The sequence below is a fragment of the Pleuronectes platessa genome, chromosome 7 (assembly GCF_947347685.1).
Source record: "Pleuronectes platessa chromosome 7, fPlePla1.1, whole genome shotgun sequence".
NCBI lineage: Eukaryota > Metazoa > Chordata > Actinopteri > Pleuronectiformes > Pleuronectidae > Pleuronectes > Pleuronectes platessa.
The window spans coordinates 25,727,536-25,738,966 of NC_070632.1; the positions used below are offsets into that span (position 1 = coordinate 25,727,536).

The following is an 11,431-nucleotide window of genomic DNA, read 5'->3' on the forward strand; positions in this document are numbered from 1 at the left end:
CTCTCCCAGTGCCAGGACCACGGCCAGCAACTCACGATTACCGACATCGTAGTTCTGCTCAGCGGGGGAAAAACGGTGTGAAAAAAAGGCACAAGGGTGCATCTTACCGTCCCCTGGGGAACGTTGGGAGAGGACCGCCCCGGCCCCGGTGTCGGAGGCATCCACCTCCACCACGAACTGCAGGGCCGGATCAGGGTACACCAGTACTGGGGCGGTGGAGAACAACCTCTTGAGCTCCACAAATGCTCTTTCTGCACTAGGAGACCAGGAAAACAAGATTTTAGGTGAGGTGAGTTTGGTGAGTGGTGTAGCGACCTTACTGAAGTTCCGTATGAACCGGCGGTAGAAGTTAGCGAAGCCAAGAAAGCACTGCAGCCGTTTCCTGGTCCCGGGGGTTGGCCACTCGCTCACTGCTCGAACCTTAGCTGGATCCGCCCGAAGCTGACCCTTCTCCACGATAAAACCCAGGAATGGAACAGATTGTGAATGGAACACGCACTTCTCAGCCTTAACAAACAGCTTGTTCTCCAACAGTCTCTGTGGCACTAGACTGTTGTTGATGTTCCTGCATGTTCCGGGAGAATATTAGTATATCGTCCAAATACACGAAAACCATGCGGTTGAGCATGTCCCGCAACACGTCGTTGACTAAATTCTGGAAGACTGCTGGAGCATTGGTGAGTCCGAATGGCATTACTCGATACTCAAAGTAACCAAGTGGGGTGTTGAAGGCCGTTTTCCATTCATCTCCCTCCTTGATCCGAACCAGGTGATAGGCATTGCGGAGATCCAGCTTGGAGAATATAGAGGCCTCGTGTAAGGGGCCGAAAGCAGCATCGATCAGGGGGAGTGGGTACTTGTTTTTTACTGTAATTTGGTTCAGCCCGCGGAAGTCAATGCAAGGCCGTAGTGAGCCATCCTTCTTCTTTACAAAAAAGAAACCGGCTCCCACCGGGGATGAAGAGGGCCTGATGAGTCCTCCTGCAAGGTTATCCTGGATGTACTTCTCCATCACCTCCTTCTCAGGCTTGGAAAGGTTGTATAGACGGCTGGAGGGAAACGTGTGTCCCGGAATTAGATTGATTGCACAATCGTAGGGTCGGTGAGGGGGGTAAGATAAGGGCCTTGTCCTTACTGAACACCTCCTGGAGGTCGTGGTATTCTGGGGGAACCTGAGATAGGTCTGGGGGGGGAGGAGGAGGTGACGGTGTCCCAGAACCAGGGGGGAGTGAGGTGAGGAGATGACCAGGAATTGGATAGTCTCTCTGTGATTCCCTGATGTCACTAGGGTGAGGGGTTGAGTCTGGTGGGTGATTTCAGCCAGATGTCGACCATCCAAGGCACTAACCTCTCCCGGTCTTGGGAGGGGAGTGAGAGGAATGTTGCCTTGAGAGATAAGATTTGTGTCTATGAAGTTCTCATCCGACCCGGAATCCACCAGGGCCTTGAGGGGGAGAGAAAATGTGTTGGTGACTAGTCTTGCCTCTAATAATGTTCTGGGGGGGGGAGAGGGACTTGGAGGACTGAGTGTGGCTCACCAGGACTCCCCCTTTACCTGATGAACCCCCTCTTTTGGCCGGTGGGAACAGATGGAGAGAGTGTGACCGGGCTGACCACAGTACAGGCACAGCCGTTCCCGAAAACGTCGCTCCCTCTCAATGGCCGTGAGCCGGGCCCTCCCGACCTGCATGGGCTCCTCAGTGGAATCCCGGGAAGAGGAGCTGAATAGAGGATATGTCGGAGGTGGATTGACTGAGGTACGGGGAAGTGAAGCGCGGGCCTGCTGACTTCCTGCTCGCTCACGCCTTCTCTCCCTAAGGCGGTTATCTAACCTAATGGCTAAAGAAATCAAATCGTCCAGGGATTCTGAGTCATTTTTAGCTGCCAACTCATCTTTGATATTATCCCCTAAGCCATGAGAAAATATGCTCTGTAGCGCAAGCGAATCCCATCCGCTCTCCGCAGCGAGAATGCGGAACTCAATGGCGTAATCCGCCACTGAGCGTGTCCCCTGTCGGAGCGAAAGCAAGCGATTGGCTGCCTCCTTGCCCCGAACTGGGTGGTCAAAGACCTTTTTCATTTCAGCTTGAAACTGGTCAAATGAGAAATTAAATCGTGAGTCTCGTTCCCACAGCGCCGTGGCCCACTGCGCAGCCCGGCCCGAGAGGAGACTCACAACAAAAGCTATTTTAACACGGTCACTATCATAACTACGGGGCTGATGATCAAAAACAAGTGAGCACTGGAGCAGGAAACGCCGACAAGACCCCAACTCACCAGAGTAGCGCTCAGGTGTGGGCATGTGGGGATCATGGGTGGGAGCCACAGGAGGGCCGGAAGGCGTTGGGGTGGAGGATTCTTGCGAGGAAGATGCGGAGGAGAAGTTGAGGCGCTCCTGAAGCTGTGTGAGCAAGGTCCCAACGGAGTTCACGGAGTTAACAAGTCCCTGGAGGGTCGTGTCGTGTTGTCCTATAAGGCTCCCTTGCCTCGCAATGGCGTGGCGGAGTTCGTTTGTCTCCGCGGGGTCCATGGTTTAATGGCCAGTTCGTTCTGTTACGATACGCGACGGGTGGACCCCAGAGCGGAGGCAAAACACAGAGCACTGAGGTGGTGCGTTCAATGATGTTTATTTAACGTGGGACAAGGTGGATAGACGGGGTGCTGATGGCTCCGGGAGTTCTTCAGCGCGGGGGAGAGGCAGGAGGGCAGGACGAGGGAGTGCTGATGGCTCCGGGAGTTCTTCAGCAGGAATGGAGAAGCAGGTGAGCAGGATGACGGGGTAGCTGATGGCTCCGGGAGTTCGTCAGCGGGAAGGAGAATCAGGTGAGCAGGATGACGGGGTAACTGGAGGACAGGAGAACAGACACGAGGATTAACTGGGAGAATAATCACAGGAGGATAGGACTATGAGCCGAGAACGAGAAACTACCACTGTAGTGACAAGGACGAACTGGCGATGACTCCGTGCTCAGCCAGGGCAGATATAGGGAGCAGTTGATGAGTGCAGGTGCGCCTGGTGAGCCGGGTCATCTAGTGCAGTGATTTTCAACCAGTGTGCCGCGGCACACTTGTGTGCCGTGAGAGATCGTCAGATGTGCCGTGGGAAATTATCTAATATCTAGTGTTGCACCGAAGATGTTTACCGACATCTGCACATCGGTAATAAACTTGACTTTCACTGATATCATTGGTATTTGTGGTTAAACCGCTGGGCACGTGCCACGGCTGGGGGAGCAGTCGCCCCGTTGCCCTCCTCTCCATGCCTCCGGAGACCCGGCGTGCAGCACGTCTCGACGTTTTTTTGGGGGGGAGGTCCTCTTCTGCGGTGCCTCACGGCTTCAGTGGTGCGGGGGCTTTCTTTCTCTTGGACCGCGGGGTGGTGTCCCCCGCCGGTGCGGAAGGCAGGCCGTTGGAGGGGACCGGGTACGGCGGTTGGCGGCGGCGACTCTGGATGCGTGTCGGGACCTTCTCGCAGATCACCTCAGCTACAGCGCCCGTTGGGGGAACCCTCCGTTCGCGCGGGGGGCCCCTTCCGGCGGTGCGCCTCGGCTGGCGCCTAGCAGCTGACTCTGGTGCGGACCAGGGGAATCCGACTGTTTAATTAAAACAAAGCATCGCGAAGGCCCACGGTGGGTGTTGACGCGATGTGGTTTCTGCCCAGTGCTCTGAATGTCAAAGTGAAGAAATTCAATGAAGCGCGGGTAAACGGCGGGAGTAACTATTGGCACTCAAAACAGGTCAATCTGTTTTAGACAGGGTTAAAATGTCCTGTTTTAAATGATCCTTGTGGTATTTTGACCAAAATATGTTACAGACATTTCATTAAGACCCCAAGGAACCATATCAACTGTGATAAAATGGGTATAACATGTCTCCGTTAAATAAAGTTTAGTTAAATCAAAGATTGTTTCATAAATCTGATTCAATACCTCATTAAAAGGTAAGAGTAATAAAGGGCTGAAATAATTTAAAATAGTGCTTTTTAATACATTTAGAAACTATATTACTAATTATATGTATTATATGTACTGTGTTAGGCCATAGAGTGTCATATTGTGTCATTTTGGTTGGTGGTGTGCCCCAGGATTTTGTAAATGTAAAAAATGTGCCGCGGCTCAAAAAAGGTTGAAAATCACTGATCTAGTGAGACGAGCAGCACCTGCGGGAAAAAGGAGAGGAGAGAGGACGAGGGGCACAGAGAACTGTGACAAATTTAGCTTATTGGTGCTATTTCATCATACCTTTCCTGTTTAGTTCATCAGTTACATTGTTAAAAGTGTGAATTCAAAATAGAAATCTTACATGCCTTTAGGTTAAATACCAAATATCAGAAACTAACACAATTTTACTTAGAGTTGCAGGTGGAACAAATATGAGGTGCAGAGAGGTAAGTGGAGTGCAGGAGGCAGAAATGCTGTGCTGGCCTCCAGGTTTAAAAGCAAAGCCTCAGGTCATGTTCCATCGACCTACAGCCCATCTTTGAATAAGAAGTGTCTTATGCAATCTCTGCAAGGTGATTTATGAGGCTTCCTTGGCACTCAGCTGCACGTTCCTTCTCCCAACCACACTCATCATCTTTGACAGACAGAAGCCACACACAGACGATTGAGCTTCAGGAAAAACAAATTCTTTATTTCATTTATGAAGAACGTTTGGTTTGTTGAAGTAAAATAGATTTGCCCCACTTTGAGTTTATCCACACTTTCAGTAAAGCTGCAGTTAAAATGATTTGGCACAGAGAATATAGTACAAACTAATAATTACACATAATTTCCCATCACACTGTAATCTATTTGTCTAAAATCGATCAATGACATTTGAAGGATGGCTGATCTGAGGTTTCTCAGTTCTACAAGTTATGTGGAAGAGGGATCCAGTTTTGCACTACCTCACCTTGAATCGAAATATTTTTTAACACAAGCATATTGGCTGGCAACTTGTCACTAGTCCAACACCAGTGAAAGGATTTCAAAGAACTGCTGTGCTTCTGCTGTCAGCTGGAAACAAAACACTGACACTGTTGTGTAACAGGTCTGTCTGGTGCAAAAGTTCAGCAGCTTATTTAACAGTGCAATGCTGAGTAACAAGCTGGAATTTAAAAAAACTGCGAAATGTTACTGTTAAATACAAATATAATCCCCTCTTCATCTGGATGAGCCATCCATCTCAAACTGTACACGGTATTCAGATGGGATAAATATCTGACGCTGAAAAAAGATGTTGACAGGTTGAAACTCATTGTGTTGAAAGCTTGAAACCCCCCAAAAAAAGAATCTCAGCAAACATTATTTTGCATTGATTTTTCCTTCTTCAAATCTGCAGCAGTCTTTTAAAGCGTTTCTTAAAAGACATTTTTAAGAATTTCAAATTTGTCCTTGTTCTTGCAGTGCATCATTTTGTTGTCCAGGTTATCAAACCTTGGACCTAATTTCTAGAAGTCTGTATTTTAGCACATTGATTATTTCACCTCTACTTATTATAATTAGAGGTTTGACCTCCTGGTGTTGAAACAGCAACGTACGATGGCACTTGAAGCTGCAACTTTTCTGCATCCTTGTTATACAGGTATATATTGGATTGAATAAAACAACAGAGAATTAGCAGGATTGCAGGTCTATGTGTTTTTAGCTCAATATTTTTGGTTTTGCAGCTTATTTATAATATAGGTCAGTCTCAACACTCTCATCAAACCTGTTCTCGTGCAGCAGAGAAGTTGGGGACGGCCAAAAAAAAAAACATCTAGTTGCTGATTTAGTGATTTTAGAGTGAATAAGGCAGAATGAAAGTTGGTGTTGCTCCGTGTCTGCTGGCTGTGGAAACAGGCAACTGTTTGCTAACATGTTAGCTATAACATGGGGATAATAAATCAGAGTTATGTGTATTTTCTCGTGTTGCTTTAAATGTTGATTGTAGGTTTTTATGGCTGCACAGATTTCAATCAATCGCATAAGTAGCATTCACTTGAATTATCAAAGACAGATACAGTATGTGGTCTTACAAAAAATTTCTGTTTATTAGAGGTGTGTTCACACACCAAAAGTTGAAATCTCTCTAGAAAGCACACTTCAGCATCAGCACACAACAGACACTGCTCTATCGATCATCTTCTACATTTCATCTTGTACAGCTCAGAGCCAGTTAACTGTGCATGCTTGTACACAACCTTATCAAATCCACATTAAAAAGAGGATAAAATGAGATTATGTAGCTGCTTAAAGGTAGGGTTTGCAATTTGTTTCAGAAAAACTTTTTATCGTATTTGTGGAAATCCTCTTCATATCCCGAGAGCCATCAGTGGCTCACAGGACTTTAATAAACACAGCCAATCATTTCATTCTCACTAAATGAAATGAGTGGCTTGTGTTCCTGTCTCTAACAAACCAACCTACCTGAGACGAGAGTCAGAAGTGAGCAAGCAAGTCACATAAAATCAGTTTTCTATCGTGCACGTTCATGACGGAGCATTGACCAGAGGGCCGATGGGAGTGGATGGGATATATCGGTTGTATTTTGTTAAAGTGTAATCTGGTCTTCCTAGCTTTTCCAGAATTTCCAACCCTAGCTTTAATGTCCTTCTGGCTGTAGAAGTAGGGTTCTCAGCCCAGCCTGAGTAGTCGCAGCTCTGTAGCAATCAGAAAGCACCTCTAAATATAACATGCATGTACCAGAGTCTGAGATCTTCAACTTCTTTGGTGTCACGCTCCACCAAATGTTTGCAGATCAAGAAATTGGTGATTGTATAAATAATAAATTAGAACACCACCCTTCTGAGAATTTTACATAGATCCATGTTAAAACAACTTTACTGCATATGGCTTATAGGCTAACATAGGTCCTTAAGAAAGCACTGTTAGATCAACACAGCAGATAAAATAAGCCTGTGAATGTGCATCAAGCTGCGTCTCAGCATTTAATATTCACATCATTACATTCAACTTCTAGCTGAACTTTTTGCAATATATACATGTAAAAAAGCAGAAATATGACATCTCGAAGCGAGGCAGCAGTATGTTAGCTTGAATAATAATACACTCCTCTCTCAGCCACAAAATAATGGAATGACAAGAATTTCTTTTGGTCACAATCAACAAAACAACTCAGCTTTGGGGGGTGAACATGAGATACTTATAAAGTCTTCGGTATTTGTTAAAGATATGGTTTCCCCCCCATGCACATGACCTGCAGGGAGACTATGGAATCAAGATTGTGTACTGAATAGATTTGACAGATTAAACCTTGACACTGTATCCATCTACAGTAGTTACACTTGTTTACAGGAATCTTCATTTTTGACTTTATAAGAACTCATACCACTTGGATTATTCACTCCTGCATTTCTTCCTCCTGTCTGCATCAGTTCTCGATTGTTTGGACTTGAATGGAAGACAGGCTCTTGCCCATGCTGTGGAAGAGCGGTGTGATGAACATGTTTGTCAGACTCCTCCACACGATCTGGAGGGACGGTAGGAGCATCAGGCAGCTCTGGATCACAGGCATCACCAACCTGGCAGGACAAGGTTAAAAAAAGGTTACTAAGGAGTAGATGCTAAAAGATTAGACAATCAGATATAGTTTTGTTTACTATCTTTATTCAAGAGTTTTTCAGTTTGACAGCAGGACTCAGTACGGTGTAACGGAGAATGAGCACAGCAACACGGCACGTCAGAAGAAATAAATCGCATCCCTCCACCTGCAGTGTTTCTTCAGTGCTGTATGTTGTGGTTAGCCTGTGGTGGCTAACAAGCTGCTAGCTCAGCAACATGTCTGCTTCGTGTCGTGTTCGGTGTCCGGACTGGTACAGTCTGGGTGGGGCTGAGAGACGAGTGCGAACCCATGTGACTCATACGGGGGAGGAAGTACGAAACAAGCCGTTTCAATAACATATTTTCTTAGAATCAACTAATTGATAAAAGTCCACGGAGTGACTGTTTTCATACTTTGAGGGTCCCTACTGACCCCCCTCAAGTAATTACGGATTGTAAAAGCCCAGAAAAAGTGTATTTAACACAATATGGGCCCTTTAATTTATGCAACATCTTTTTTTCAGTATAATTTCACCCCTTATTTGCAACTGATCCAGATAATCAAGTATTGAATATTTATTTTGTGCATCTACCAAGTACTTCCTGTCTGTGGAACACATATCTTCTGATGATTCATCTTATAATTTGATTTGTAACAGACCTCTGTAATTAAGATTAAGATACATTTATTTATCCCAAACACATGCACAGACATGCACAGGCACACTCATGCAATTGTAGGGAAATTTAACCTCTGCTTTTGACCCATCTGGTGCAGGACACACAGAGCAGTGAGCAGCCATGTACGGCGCATGGGGAGCACTAGTGCCCCTTGCTCAGGGGCACTAGACGGGGGAGGGAGATTTTGGGATTTTTGGACAGATCAATCCAGGTTCATCTTTTTGTTGTTTGTCTGTGGAGTCGAACCAGAGACGAACCAGAGACCTTTTCTGCCCATAGTCCAAGTTTCTGCCACTAGTCCACCGCCTCTCCATAGCCGACATGCAGTGTACACTTACAGTAACAGCAGTAAAGTAAACCGAAAACTTAAACACCCAAATAATCAGTAATAAAACAACTGCAGTTTCATTTTTTGAGAAATGTATTCATAAAGCAGGTGGCATGAACAAAAAGTTGTTCTAGCTTATAACTTTGCACCATAGATATAAAGCTCTGTGGACAACATCCAGCTAACAAAATATAAAAAAAAGTGAAAGTATATTGCTGAACTATTTGAGTAAAATGAGCACTACTCTAGTTTGCACTAATAACATATTTTTTCCAATCAGAGGGTTTGATTTGATTTTGTTTTGATGGATATTTGAAGTCATGTCTGATATTTGTTTTATCTTATCATGAGCTGTAACGATCTTGCCTGTAATGTTGTTTTAACTGTTTTTTTAAAAACCTCTTTAAACAATTGTGTCATAAGCCTCTGTGTGATCTCCCTTCCTGACATTCCACATGTATTGACTGGCTCAGTGTCACCACTCAGTCCTCTATTGATCAGTGAGGCGGCTTCCTCCTTCAAACACTGTGGTTGAAGGAGCCACGCAGCCCAAGCCTGTGACCTCACCTATGTGAAAGGTCATGCGAAAGTAACTCTGCAGTTCTCTATCTGTGTCTGAAGAATGTCCCACTCTGGTCTGAAAATAGGCTTCAGTTGTTACTATGCCAGTGATCTGGTAAAAGACGTTGGCCATTTTTTATTTCCATTACTTTTCCCCCACTACACAACTCAACATTCCTTCCAACTTTCCACAGTGCACTTTCTCCGGGGGAACAAAATGTTGTTTCATCAAGTGTTACTAACGGACTCTTTGGGTTGCGGTTGGGGACGTATAGTGCACGCATGTTGCTTGAGAGTCTGGAAGCACCTGGTTCTCTCTGCAAGCACATTTAGCCGACACAAGCCTGACGTAATTATCCAAATAAGATTATAAAAACAAAATATTTGAATGTCATACCGCATGTGACGTTGACGGTAAAAATAACTTGTGTCAACATTTGCCTAAAGTGCTAGAATAATGCTGGCGTGGACCGTGGGGACAGTCACACAATGTTCCTGTGTTTCCCTGCTCATCGAGGATTTGAACTAAATACTATCATTATACTTTCAAGGATAATGATAGGCTGCTATATGTTGGAAGTTATGTGTCAATAATTTCCCTGACGCTCTTTTATGAATTCTGCTTTTACTCTACTTAATATTTTGGTGTCACTAGAATATTTAGACTGAATAATTTCTTTATTAGCACTCATGACCTCTTGATTTTAATGTTAACCTTTTTTCCAAATTCTGAATAGGCCGACTCATTCTAAAGTTCCTATACAGGGGTGGATAGAGTGGTGGGACGAAGGGGGCACTGGACCCAGCTGAAATCAGATTGGCCCTTGAATTGGCCCTCTCCTGTTTTTAGTCTTAAACTATAATAAATAAACTAAGCTCTAACTAACAATATCAATTATTCGAATCAAAGCGATAGAGCCAACCCTAAACGACCTAAATAAGCACCTTACTAAATCAGGAAGTGTGCACGGTTGTTCGACATACATTTGGCCCCTCTGTGTTAAGTGTGCCAACTTAATAGCACCCTGGAAAAATCCCAGATCCACCACAGTTCCAAGCTAATGTGATGTTTGACTGGTATTTTCTGAAGAAAACCATTATCTCATTTGAGAGTAAGATTTGGCACAGTGTCAGACAGACCAGGCTGCATGAGCAGCAGCACACAGAGAGCTGAAGGCTGGGAGCTGCCTCTTCCTACCAGATGTGGATGCAGCTGTGCACCGCGAACACCAGCCCGAGGATGAACGCTATGGGCACGGCCAGCAGGGTGGTCAGCAGGCGGTAAATGATGAATTTGACCAGCTCGAACGCAGCGTGGCTTCCGATCCACACTTTGTCGAAGCTGTGCGTGGACACCGGCTCAGCGACCACATCTTCAAACCCGACCTGTCAGATCACACAGGTTGTAGACATGTTAGACTGACAAATAATGCATAATAGAAACTTTACAGGAAGGAAACTGTGCGTGATGGTGACGCGCAGCGAGCCACTTCCAGGTATTCATGCTGCAGTTTGCCAGTTTCAGAGTTCAATCCATGAAAACAACCAGCTTCTCTTGGTTGTAACAGTTGTTGATTCATATTAACAGCTGCTGATTGTGTGGTTTCACTTTGAAATTCTTTCCGAACAATTTCATTTACCTTGAAGTACGCGTTGACATCGTTTGGATCTCGGTCCGGCTCCGCTGCGTACACTTTCCCCTTCTTCGACAGAATGGGCTCAATCGATCTGTTGAACTCATCTTCGTCCATAATGATGCTAGTGTCCGATTTCTCCCTCTCCAGTCCCATGGTGTCCTGTCAGACGCGCAGCCGACGCGGTGAAAGCAGCTGGTGACGGTGCGCTCTGCGCTCTGCACCGGTTCGAGCGCCTCCCCTCCCAGTATAGAAAAGCAGCTCAGCGTGGGGCCGTGGAGACACAACACACTCAAAGTCACGTCCCCAGACCAATACAAGAGCTCAGTGATGACTGACTCCACTGTGCTGTGTATGTACTGGCCTGCAGTCATTTTGGAGACTGGAGAGTCCCCATGCCAGCTGAAGACCCCAGTCTTCTGCAGCCATGTTATAAAGCTGCAGGCGATTTCTCTGCTCACAGCTGGGAGCATGGTTATTTAAGTTAATTTATTGTCAAGGTGATGTTTGGGAAAATGTAACCACCTGTAATATAAATGATGATGATGATGAAAACATCAGTTAAGTATTTCTCCTCCAGGCCCCCTGTTTTGGAAAGAAACAGCCACATGTTTAGTTTTCTCACACTTAAAGCCTGCCTATTATTGTTGCTGTAGCTGAACACACTGTTCTCTTCTACCTCTTTTCGCTGGATTTATTGCTGT

General features: G+C 45.5%; 1 protein-coding gene across 1 annotated transcript; it reads right to left on the minus strand.

The window, feature by feature from the left end:
* Positions 1-4,605: 4,605 nt before the first annotated feature.
* cav2 (caveolin 2) lies at positions 4,606-10,975 on the minus strand. The gene is made up of 3 exons (XM_053427601.1): positions 10,734-10,975; positions 10,292-10,479; positions 4,606-7,504 (listed from the first exon to the last, which is right to left on the minus strand). The coding sequence occupies exons 1-3, from the start codon at positions 10,881-10,883 to the stop codon at positions 7,354-7,356; spliced, it is 489 nt and encodes a 162-aa protein (XP_053283576.1). The 5' UTR covers positions 10,884-10,975; the 3' UTR covers positions 4,606-7,353.
* Positions 10,976-11,431: the final 456 nt, after the last annotated feature.

Excerpts from the sequence above, each read along its gene's own strand:
- cav2 (XM_053427601.1), bottom strand. The coding sequence starts at position 10,883 with ATGGGACTGGAGAGGGAGAAATCGGACACTAGCATCATTATGGACGAA. Across the intron at positions 10,480-10,733 it reads ATGTCAACGCGTACTTCAAG|GTCGGGTTTGAAGATGTGGT; the intron begins GTAAATGAAATT and ends GTGATCTGACAG. Across the intron at positions 7,505-10,291 it reads CACAGCTGCATCCACATCTG|GTTGGTGATGCCTGTGATCC; the intron begins GTAGGAAGAGGC and ends TTGTCCTGCCAG.